The following is a 12,401-nucleotide window of genomic DNA, read 5'->3' as shown; positions in this document are numbered from 1 at the left end:
AACAGGCTCCAGGCTCTGAGCCATCAGCCCAGAGCCTGATGCGGGGCTCGAACTCACGGACCGCGAGATCGTGACCTGGCTGAAGTCGGACACTTAACCGACTGTGCCACCCAGGTGCCCCGACACTTGATATTTTTAATAAATGTTTTATTTTATTCTTGAGAGAACACATGCAGGGGAGGAGCAGAGAGAAAGGGGGACAGAGGATCTGAAGCAAGCTCTGCTGTGGAGCTTGGACTCATGAACTGTGAGATCATGACGTGAACCAAAACCAAGAGTCAGACACTTAACCAACTAAGCCATCCAGGCGACCCTAGCTTATTTTCTAGTAAGCTGCACACAAAATTCTTCAGCAACAAGATTGAAAACATGCATTTCAAATATTCTTGAACATCCAAGGAAGTAAGTATATTATTTTATATTCTTTTAAAATGGCCTGTAACAAGAAAGATAAGATTATCGTTGTTTTAATATGAAGTACATAAAAATGACATATTAACAAATTAGAATTCTGGATTTCCTAAAGTATTATTTACAAAACCATTAAAGAATGACCGGCTAAGAAATTACTTACTGCATGAAATCTTTGGAGAATTGGAGAAAGAGTGTCAAGGAAGGCTTCATACAAGAAATGATTCCCCAGCACTGGTTGTTCTAACATTTAATTGTGTAAAGAACAAAAAGTAGTGGGACTGGTAGACAAAGCAAAGATATGGAGGTGGTAAACAGTATGCTGGCTCAGGAGAACCATATATGCTATAGTATAGACCTTGACACTATATTAAAGACAGTGTTCTAATTGTTATCATTGACTTCAATAATATTTACTTCGTTTCCAGATAATTTCTGAAACCAGAATACTAACTTGGACAAGGGGTTTCAAGTGGAATCACATGGCCTATTCTGTGTGAACACGTATCTCATTCAGTAAGGTTCCTTTAACCATGGTAAGGCAAATGAATTTGCCCTGCTGATCCCTGGAGAAATGATTCTGGTTCAGGCAGATAAAGTGCCAACACAGAGAAAAAGCTGATGAGAAACTTTGGGTAATCAGGGCATACAAAAGTGGCCAGTGAATGTGACGTGACATCAGTAAAATGGAAGACCATGAAGCTCCAGGCCCTGTTTCCCCAAGGAAACATTATGAAAACAAATACAGACTAAAATCGCTTTATGGGAACTCTGGAAACAAGTTGAAGATCTTCTGGAAACAAGTTGAAGATCTGAAGCAAACAAGAGAACACTCAATCAAGAAGCCACACTGAGACACCTGCCTAGCTCAGTAGGTAGAGCATAGGACTCTTGATCTCAGGGTTTTAAGTTTGAGACCCATGTTAAGTCTAAAGAATACATAAAAATAAAATCTAAAAAAAAAAAAAAAAAAAAAAGTCACATTCAAAACGGTAGGAGATTTTGTGACATGTTTGCTTGCCTTTGCACCACCCTCTCCTGTGTGGTTGGGATGAAACAGCCCAATTCTCAGTTCCCTACCTGAGGAGGGAAGGAAAAGAGTAAAATATTCTCTCTTCTGTCTGTGGCTGCCTGAAGGACTGGTTTCGGTACATTGACTAACTTGGAGCTCAAGCAGTAATGGCAGCATATTTTGAATCTCAGGTTGGAAGCCCTGAAAGGCAGCGGCAGGTACTGCAGCATTGTGAAAACCACAGGGAAACTGCAGTCTTGTGGATACCTAGGAGCAGAGATTATGGGCAGAAGAATACTAAACAACATATAAAGCTCCTCGGAAAAAAGAAGGTGTAAGACAGGAAGATGAAAATTAGGGGCATCTGGGTGGCTCAGCTGATTGAGCACCCGGCTCTTGGTTTCAACTCAGGTCATGATCTCATGATTTGCAGGTTCGAACTTCACGTCCAGCTCTGTGCTAACAGCAAAGAGCCTGCTTGGAATTCTCTCTCCCCCTCCCCTGCTTGCTCGCACACAAGTTCTCTCTCTTTCAAAATACATAAACTAAAAAAAATAATAATAATAATAAATTAAATGTATACAGATGGGGGGCCTCTTGGGTGGCTTAGTTGGTTGAGTGCCTGACTCTTGATTTTGGCTCAAATCATGATCCCAGGGTCGTAGAACTGAGTCCTGTGTCAGGCTCCGCACTCAACCTGGGACATGCTTAGGATTCTCTGTCTCCCCCCTACCTCTCTCTCATGCTTGCACACTCTTTAAAAAAAAAAAAAAAAAATCTACACAGGGGATACAGATGCCCAGAAAAGGCCCAAAGAGATCTAAACCTTCATGCTGGGCTTCTTAATGAAGGTCTTTCTACAAAGAGAATGCATGTGCAAAGACTGGGAGAGACAGTTGTTTTGCCAAATGCCTAATTTTCAACAAAGAAAAAAAATCACAAAGCACAGATGAAACTGGCAAACATGTCCATTCAAAGGAACAAAATAAATCTCTAGAAACCAACCATAAATACATACTTCAGACTCACTAAAGACCTTAAAACAGTTGTCTTAAATGTATTCAAAGAGCTAAAGAAAAATAAAGGCAAAGAACTAAATGAAATCAGGAAAATTACACATGAATGAGATTATCAACAAACAGGTAGATATAAAAAAATGCAAACCAAATAGAAATTCTGAAGCTGAAAAATGTGAACTGAAAAATTCATTAGCTCAACAGCCAACTCTGATAGGCGGAAGAAAGGATCAGCAAAATTGATGGTAGGTCATTTGAAATTATGGAGTCTGCAGAGCAAAAAGAAAAACACTGTGAACCACTGAATTCTACTCCTGAAACCGATATTGCACTATATGTTAACTAATTAGAATTTATATATAAGAATTTGAAGAAAATACATAAGTGCATTTTCAGAGATTAAAAAAAAGAAAATGAAGCAAAGTGAACAGAATCTAATTTATAATACACCATTAAATGGACTAATATATGCATTATGGGAATCCTAGGCATATGGGAAGAAAAGGGCAGAACTTTTATTTTAAGAAATAAAATATTGGGCGCCTGGGTGGCGCAGTCAGTTAAGCGTCCAACTTCAGCCAGGTCACGATCTCGTGGTCCGTGAGTTCGAGCCCCGCGTCGGGCTCTGGGCTGATGGCTCAGAGCCTGGAGCCTGTTTCCAATTCTGTCTCCCTCTCTCTCTGCCCCTCCCCCGTTCATGCTCTGTCTCTCTCTGTCCCAAAAAATAAATAAACGTTGGAAAAAAAAATTTTTTTTTAAAAGAAATAAAATATTTTAAGCCACAGTGCCTGGGTGGCTCAGTCGGTTAAGTGTCTGACTCTGGATTTCAGCTCAGGTCATGGTCTCATGGTTTGTGATATCGACCCTTACACTGGGCTCTTAACTAACAGTGTGGCATCAGCTTGGGATTCTGTCTCTCCCCCTCTCCCACTAGTGTGCATGCTCTCTCTCTCTCAAAATAAATAAACAAAAAAAAAAGAAAAAGAATAGCCAAGGGGCACCCAGGTGTCTCAGCTGGTTGAGCATCCAACTCTTGATTTTGGCTCAAATCATGATCCCAGGGTCATGTGGGACTGAGCCCCATGTTGGGTTCTGTGCTGAGCATGGAGCCTGCTTAAGATTCTCTCCCTTTCTCCCTCTGCCCCTCTCTCCTGCTTGTCTGCATAATCTATTTCCAAAATAAATTTTTAAAAAATTAAAAAGAAATAATAGCTAAAAACTACTCAAATTTAATGAAGACATGGATATACATACCCAAGAGGTCTAACAAACTCCAAGTAGAATAAGCCCCAAAAGATCACCCTGTGACACATAACTTGTCAGAAACCAAAGAGAATCTTGAAAGCAGCAAAAGAAAAATGACCTGTCATGTACAAAGGTTCCTCAATAAGATTATCAGGATTTCTGGAAGAAACAGTGCAAGCCAAAGGCAGCAGGATGATATATTTAAAGTGATCAAAGAAAAAAAAAAAAAAAGTTGAGAATTCTGTACAGGCAACGCTTTCCTTCAAAAATGAAGAAGTGGGGTGCCTGGGTGGCGCAGTCGGTTGAGCGTCCAACTTCAGCCAGGTCACGATCTCGCGGTCCGGGAGTTCGAGCCCCACGTCAGGCTCTGGGCTGATGGCTTGGAGCCTGGAGCCTGTTTCCGATTCTGTGTCTCCCTCTCTCTCTGCCCCTCGCCCGTTCATGCTCTGTCTCTCTCTGTCCCAAAAATAAATAAACGTTGAAAAAAAAAAAATTAAAAAAAAAAAATGAAGAAGAAATTAAAATACTCCTAAATAAACAAAAGCTCTGGGGTTCATTATTGCTTGACCTATCCTACAATAAATGCATAAGGGAGTTCTTCAAGTTGAAGTGAAATGATGCTAAATACCTAAGTTGTCATACAAAAAAATAAAGTTCTCTGATAAAGGTAAACACAGGAATATGAAAATCAGTAGGATTGTGATTTTGGTTTGTAAACTCTACTTTTTATTCTTCTACAGAATTTAAAAGACAAAAGCATAAAAAGTAATTACAAAGCTATGTTACTGGGCACACAATATGTAGAAATATAATTTATAACACCAATAACATAATGGAGTGGGATGCAGCTATAGAGGAGTGGTTTTTGTCTGCAATAGAGTGTATCAGTTTAAAACTGATAACTTAAGCACATTACATATAATACCCATGATTTCATAAAGAAGATGAATATAGGGGCGCCTAGGTGGCTTAGTCAGTTGAGCGTCCAACTTCAGCTCAGGTCATGATCTCACAGCTCGTGAGTTCGAGCCCCACGTCGGGCTCTGTGCTGACAGCTCAGAGCCTGGAGCCTGCTTCGGATTCTGTGTCTCCCCCTCTCTCTGCCCCTAACCCACTCGTATTTTGTCTTTCTCTCAAAAATAAATACACATTAAAAAAAAAAAAAAAAAAACACTTTTTAAAAAAATCTTAAAAAAAGAAAATGAATATAGAACATATGCTAAAGGAAATGACAAGAAAATCAAAATGTGTCACTAAAAAAATCAACTAAACACAAAAGGTGGCAATGAGAGGAGAAATGAGGACAAAAAAATCTTCAGAATACATACAGAAAACAAGTAACAAAATGGCAACAGTAAGTCCTTCCCTGTCAGTAACTACTGATAATAAATTAGTAATTTACTGATGTAAATAAATCTCTCCAATTAAAAGATGTATTCTGGCAGAATGGATTTAAAAAAACAGAACTGAATAGGGAGCCTGAGTGACTCAGTCAGTTAAGGGTCTGACTATTGATTTTGGCTCAGGACATGATCTCACAGTTTGTGGATTGAGCCCGTGCCTGGCTGTGTGCTGACAGTGGTGGAGTCTGCTTGAGATATTCTCTCCCTCTCTCTCTCTGCCCCATCCGCAAGTGCGCACTCTCCCTCAAAACAAACAAAAAAACAGAATTGAAGTGGTGATGTCTGTAAAACGTTAATTTTCTATCTAAGGATATACACAGATTTAAAGTAAAAGGACAAACAGACTCCATGCAAATAGTAACCAAAAGAAAGCAAGGGTTAACAACATTAATATAAAAGAGACTAAGTAAACAACTGTTACAAAAGATGAAAAAGGACGTTATATAATGCTAAACTGTAAACCAAATAAACGATCACTTATGATAGTATCCAACAGAATAAAAAATAAAATACCTAAGAGTAAATTTAGGAAAGGAAGTAAAAGACTTCTACACTGAAAATTACAAAAAATTGCCCAAAAAAAACCCCCCAAAAACCCTGAAGACCTAAATAAATGGAAAGAATCTTGTGTTCACAGACTGAAAAATCCAATATTGTTAAAATGGCAGTATGACCCAAACAATTCAGACATGAAATGCAATCCCTATCAAAACTCCACTGGCTTTTTATGCATAAATAGAAAAGCTGAATAAATTCGTATCAACTTACAAGGGGGCCTAAACAGTCAATATTGAAAATTACATACAAAGTTGGAGAACTCATACTTCTACACGCTACTGAATTATATACTTTAAAATGTTGGTTTTTGCATGAATATCACTTCAATAATAAAAATTTTAAATTAAAAACTTGGGAGAGATTTACTGTACCTTATCTTTCTTTCCTTTTTTTGTCTTCTCAGATGGTGGCATTTTGGGAGCTGGCGGTGGTGGTGGTGGTGGTGGCGGAGGAGGAGGAGGTGGTGGTTCAATAATGGCAGTGGTAGGCACAGCACCTCGGGCCTGGACTGGCTGCAATGTGGGAGTCACTGCCATTGGGACAGAACATTCAGCATAGCTCATAATTGCAGGAGCTGTTGCCAGTCCTAGGTAATTTGACTGTAGGGTCATTCCTCTGGCTTGATGACCCATTCCTGTTGCTGGATGGCTAACAGATATTGCCTGGTGTCCAATCCCTGCAGACTGGTGTCCAATCCCAGCTGCCTGATGACCTAACATACAAACCATAAAATAAAACTATTAAGAAGGACACTCTGACAAAGCAAAAACAAAGAAAAGATGGAAAAGGGATTTGGGGGTTAGATCCCCTATAAAATGATGCCAATATACCTTCTCCTCAAAAAATACAGCCACATTTTCTGGCAGCAAAATATTTCTGAATACTTTAGTATTATGGTACTTTTTTCTTTAAAAAAAAAAAAAAAAAAAAAAGCTCTAAGCCCAACGTGGTGCTTGAACTCATGACCCCATGATCAAGAGTTCCATGTTCTATGGACTTGAGCCAGCCAAGCACTTCAGCATTAAGGTACTTAAATTATCAAAATTACTGATGTCATGTAAGTGCACAGAAAACAATATGGAACATGTCAAATTGTTAACAGTAGTTTTTAGTAACTGAAAGAAAAACATATAAGGGAGTTCTTGAAATGAAAAGCCTTTACATGATATCTAAAAGCCTTTTATGACATCTAATTCCAAAAACAAAGATGTAATATGTTCAGGAAAACAGATTTCAATCACAATGCTTACCTGCAGCTATAGCTGACTGGCTGTAGAGGACTGGAGAACTACCAATGGTAGCTGATCTCTGAACTACTGCATTACTAATTTCTGTGGCTTTTCTTTTTATCGCTTTAGTGGAAGGAGAACTAGAGACAGCAGAATCAACTGAACTCTGAAACAGAAGAGAATCTAGTCAGTGGCTAAAAGCTCTAGTTAAACATCCTCTTCTAATATAAAACATGGTGTCAGTCATGCCCCAGTCCCCAGAAACCCTTCGGAATGCCAAAGAGCATTTCTCACCTGGCTAGTTACAACTGTGGTTTGTGTGGAAGGTTTCAATGGAGTATCCTCCTCTGTTCCTGGGGCAGGAGGCTCTTCACTTCCCTCATCCTCCATCTCTACCTCCTGGATCTCACCATCTTCTACAGGAGGAGGGGGAGGGGGAGGGGGAGGAGGGGACTCTGGGGGTGGAGGTGGGGGTGGTGGCATTTCCAAAGGTAATGGAGGTTGAAGCACAGGCACATTCGACTGAAGGAGAGTCCAGAATGGAGTAAGTGGCATGAGTGATGAAGAAGAAACTTGGCCAGAAAAGGACTCTTTACAAAGAGAACCTATGAAAATAAATAGGAGTCAGGGAAAGGGCAAGACAAAAGCTCCATGGCTTACGTTCACAACAATGTTCAACTGCCTAGTGAGACAACTGGACCTACAGGCATCTATTCTCTACGCTCATACTACTGAAATATTAAGCAATTCAGTTCAAAAATGCTTCCATAGAAAGATAAATTTATGAACCCCACAGTTAGCACCTGCCCTAGCTGTTATATACTAGTGTTGTTCTTTGGGCCCAGATTTATGGATAAATAAATGAAGTACATCACATCAATACAATGAGAAATTTGGTCATTGAACTTGAAGTTTCTTATGTCAAACATTCACAGTTTCAACATACACAACTAGAAGTGAATGCTCTGGGTCTTTATTTCAAAAAAGAAGAGGGGAGTAAATAATGTACATTTGTGATTCTGATTCCGTGTTATTTTATTTTTTAGTGAGTAGATAACTGATCATGGATGACCCAGAGAAGTACTCATTCAAAACACCTTTTATTAATCTGGGTTACTAAGTTTTAAAAATCCATTTGCAAGGTGGTCTTGTCAACTCTATCATCCCTTTGTGCCTTTGTATGAATTATTTGCTAAACCACAGCAACACAAATCAAGGAAGGTATTTTTTTTTATTTCTGTGATGAGAAAGGGAAATTTAGAAAAACAAATCTTCAAGGTAAAGGATAACAAAGGCACACACAAAAGAGGTATTTGAAGATGCAGAAGATCTGAAGTTGCTGAAGTCTGAGTTAAGAAATTATAGCTGAAAAGCTACAGGATCAGCTTTCCTCAAATTCTGCAAAAGCCAGTTAATTACTGTCCTTTCTCTCCTGGGAAAAGTTTTAAAGGTTAGAGAAAATAGGAGGATATACTTACTTGTAGCCTTCCCCATCCCTCTTTATCGTCAATAGGGAAGTTTCACAATATATGGGACTATTAGATATATATCCCAGGAATGCTGAAGGGAATTTTCTCCCTAAAAATCATAGAATTTAGGAGTAGAAGAGACATGAGAAATCATCTAGTTCAACTCTCTGATTTCAAAGGTAATGAAACCCAGGAGGGAAATGACTTGCCCAAGATCATACAGCTCTCAATGACTAGGTCTGACTCCTAGTCTAGTGCTATTTTACAAAGAAGTCTTGGTGAAATACCAGGGATCTAACAGATTTAGAAATCACAGTTAAATAAATCTCAGTTTGGGGCACTTGGGTGGCTCAGTCGGTTAAGTGTCCCACTTCGGCTCAGGTCATGAACTCACCGCTTGTGGGTTCAAGCCCCATATCAGGCTCTGTGCTGACAGCCCAGAGCCTAGAGCTTACTAAGGATTCTGTGTCTCCCTCTCTCTCTGCCCCTCCCTCCCCCGCTCATGCTCTGTCTCAAAAATAAACATTAAGAAAAAAAATTTTTTTTAATAGTACAAAAAATAAATCTCACTTTTCATGGAATAGAGATCCAAATGCAATCACCTGTTAAATTTCATGATCAAAAGTGATGGTATAACCATATACCATAAACAAAAGTCTCTATGACAAGGATAAAACCCTTTATTTACTTGGCTTGAAGATACCACGCTGTCCTCAATAAGATAAAACCTAAGCCATTATGAACCATTTGGCTATAAGGATAACTTTACTTTTTATGGAGCAGGTAAAAATATTACACAAAAGATTTTAAGAATAGGATTTACAAGGTTACTGTAATTATTCTGAGATGTTGCTTACTTAGCAAAGCACTGAAAGAAAAAATTCACCAGAAAACAAGAATGCAGTTTTCCAGCTAATAGACTTCAAAAGTCTCATTAAACTTTTTTATTTGGTCATATCTAATGTGAATTTATACACTGACCTTTAGATGAATAAAGTTTGGGTATGGCCAGGCAGTTTACTATGTTACATAATAACAGAACATCAAAATTACATCAGAACTAAGGTAGGAAGTACTGAGAATTAATAATTTATCAAACTTCCTTCTACTAAACCTTCAACTACATTTGGTAGGTAAATGAATAAGCTAAATTTTACATATTCTCGTCTAAAATCATAATGCAACACAGAAATTTATGATGGCAATGTGCTACTATGCAAAGCAACTCAAGGAAATACAGGTTCAAGGTTAAAAATGGGGTTTACAACCTCCGGCAAAGATAATCAGAATTAATTAAACTGTGTAAATAAGGAGATAAATTTAGCAGCAAACAAGGAGCATTTTTAATTAATATTTGAATCCCATACTAAGTGTGCTCAAAACATAAAAGCTGTGTCTTAACACTGATAGCTTCCTTTAGCTTAAACACAAAGTTTGGATATTAATAGATATCCTCCTACACGATGCTTCTCTTCATTTCTAAATATAACTCAGTTGGTATATTTTGCCATTTAAGCCAACTTTCAAGTCTGAAATCCAAGGAGAGATTAAAAAACACAGTTTTGGGAGCACCCGGGTGGCTTAGTTGATTAAGTGGCCAACTTTGGCGCAGGTCATGATCTCCCTGTTCTTGAGTTGGAGCCCCATGTCAGGCTCTGTGCTGAGCTCAGAGCCTGGAGCCTGCTTTGGATTCTTTGTCCCCTTCTCTCTGTCCCTGTCTCCCCCTCCCTCAAAAAAGAATAAACTTAAAAAAAAAATTTTTTTTAGGATGGGACTAGAGTGTACTATGCTAAGTGACATTAGTCAGAGAAAGACAAATATCATGACTTCACACATATGTGGAATTTAAGATACAAAGCAGATGAACATAAGGGAAGCAAAAATATAAAAACAGGGAGGGGAACAAAACATAAGAGACCCTTAAATATAGAGAACAAACTGAGGAGTGCTGGAGGGGTTGTGGTGGGGGGATGGGCTAAATGGGCAAGGGGCATTAAGGAAGACAGTTTTTGGGATGAGCACTGGGTGTTATATGTAAGGGATGAATCAATGGATTCCACTCCTGAAATCATTATTGCACTATATGCTAACTAACAACGTAAATTAAAAAAAAAAAATTAAAATTAAAAACATAAAGGTAAACACGGCATTTATTATATGCTAATAAATTTGAAAGTTACAGGCTTACAATAGTGTGGGGATACAAATTTTGCTCTTCAAGAACCTGTTTTTTTCTATTTCTAGGCAAGCTTCCCTTTACTGTTTTCCTGTATTTCTCCAAAGAGAAAATTTTTGCTTAGTATTCTGAACCAAGAGGCCAGTTTAGCAGTTACTGTATAAATAATAGTTCCATAGACTTTTGAAAAGCAGCTGAATTTAACCAAAGTGACAAAGCCTAATAAGACAGACACAGTAGGTATCTTGCAATATCACTCATCTTTAGAGACAGGATGTTAAATTCAAACAATGAACGAAGATTGAAATGAACAGAAGTTTGAAACTTCCTTGCTCCCCACAGTGTAGTAATTTTTCTTATTTAAAACATGATTTTAACCACTACTGGGCTGACAAAGTGAATATACTAAACTTTCTTGACAGGTTTAAATAGCCATCAGTATTGCTCTTAAATCCCAAAAACCTTAGTACAAGATCTGGGTTTTACTTAGATCAAGATTATCAAGTTTTAATGGCTCTCATTAAAGAGGCTTAAGAATATAAACAGTTTATCAGTGACTTTTTCCTACAGCATAATTGTTTTACTCAGATAGGAATGTCTCAGTCTTCCTTTAATCAGACAGTACCCAACTTTATGTGTCTTCAACAAAGTGAGAAAATAATTCTAAGGTGTTCACAGAACACCTAAGAGTTGGTAATTCTAGAATACTCAGCTTTGTAACATACAAGAAAGGGACATTAGACAGCAGTCAGGAGTGGAATCTCCTATCCAGAACCACCATCAAACCTTCACTGGACTAACTGCAGTTAACATGATAAAACTAACTTATTAGACATATCTATCATTACTACCAAAAGAAAAGAATGAGGAAAGTAATCAAAAGAAAATCCCTTTGTGAAAATATTAAGACACCCTGTAACTCAGAAAATGTATTTCTGAAATAGTAAGTAGAATAAAACCACCCTTTTGCTTTATGCAAAATTATCACTGCAGCCAAATGTGGCTTTTTGTTTAGTGATCCAATAACTGCCCCTAGGCTATTTTAGAAATTAAAAAATCATCTAACATGATCAGTTTAATTTGGTACATTATCAGAACTTTTTAATTGGGATCAGGGAGCAACAGAATACAAAACATCATTTTTCGTAAGCAGAGGACAAAAGAATTCAGCTGTCCACTCCCTATGTTACCAATAAATTCCATGCCTTTACCTTTAAATGTTTATTACTTTAAAAGCCAAATCACAGACTCCTGTTTCATGTACTGTCATTTTAACAAACAGCTACTAGTTTTTTAGAATGAAAAATCATAGCCTTGACTAGGCTTCACTATTCACTTATTTCTGTCATTCCAAGAATGGTGGATTTAGAGGGGGGAAAATGCATCTTCCAAGATGTGGAAATCAAGCCACTCCTCTTTAGAGGAGCTCCTATTAACTAAGGAGCTATGAAAGCCTTTTTAAAAACCTATACAACAAAATAAGGAGTGCCTGTGTGGCTCAGTCGGTTGAGTATCCAACTCTTGATTTTGGTAATGATCCATGGTCATGGGATGGAGCTCCATATCGAGCCCCCTGCTCACGACAGAGCCTGCTTAAAATGCTCCCTTCCCCTCTGCCCCTCCCCCACACTCTCAAAAAATAAACACATAAGTAAAAATAAGTTAATGTATACAACAAAACTAAAGACCTCTAGGAGAACATTTACTGGGTCCTGATTGTTTTATGCTAGAATATTGTTGGCAATTTCCAATGATTATTTTGCTTCTCTGAAATAATGGTCCTAGTTTCATACCATTTCTTCAGAGTATTTTGATTTACAACAACCATACTTGTAAGAATAGTGGAGTGGAAAAATGAGGCTGCACTATCTACAGGTTAAGT

At 38.1% G+C, this 12,401-nt stretch overlaps 1 protein-coding gene across 2 annotated transcripts in view; it reads right to left on the bottom strand.

Moving 5' to 3' along the window:
• FNBP4 (formin binding protein 4) overlaps nt 1-12,401 on the bottom strand; it is a 44,390-nt gene that overhangs the window by 7,098 nt on the left and 24,891 nt on the right. For both annotated transcript variants that reach the window (XM_040495148.1, XM_040495149.1), the window contains exons 13-15: nt 7,169-7,479; nt 6,896-7,040; nt 6,017-6,357 (exon numbers count right to left, since the gene is read on the bottom strand). In XM_040495148.1, the coding sequence (XP_040351082.1) occupies nt 6,017-6,357; nt 6,896-7,040; nt 7,169-7,479 (797 nt within the window). The remainder of the gene's footprint in view (nt 1-6,016; nt 6,358-6,895; nt 7,041-7,168; nt 7,480-12,401) is intronic.

Source organism: Herpailurus yagouaroundi, unplaced genomic scaffold (genome assembly GCF_014898765.1).
Source record: "Herpailurus yagouaroundi ecotype Mexico unplaced genomic scaffold, PumYag 187, whole genome shotgun sequence".
Taxonomy (NCBI): Eukaryota; Metazoa; Chordata; class Mammalia; order Carnivora; family Felidae; genus Herpailurus; species Herpailurus yagouaroundi.
Note: the sequence above shows the minus strand (reverse complement) of the source record. Positions and strands in the feature narration are given on the sequence as shown.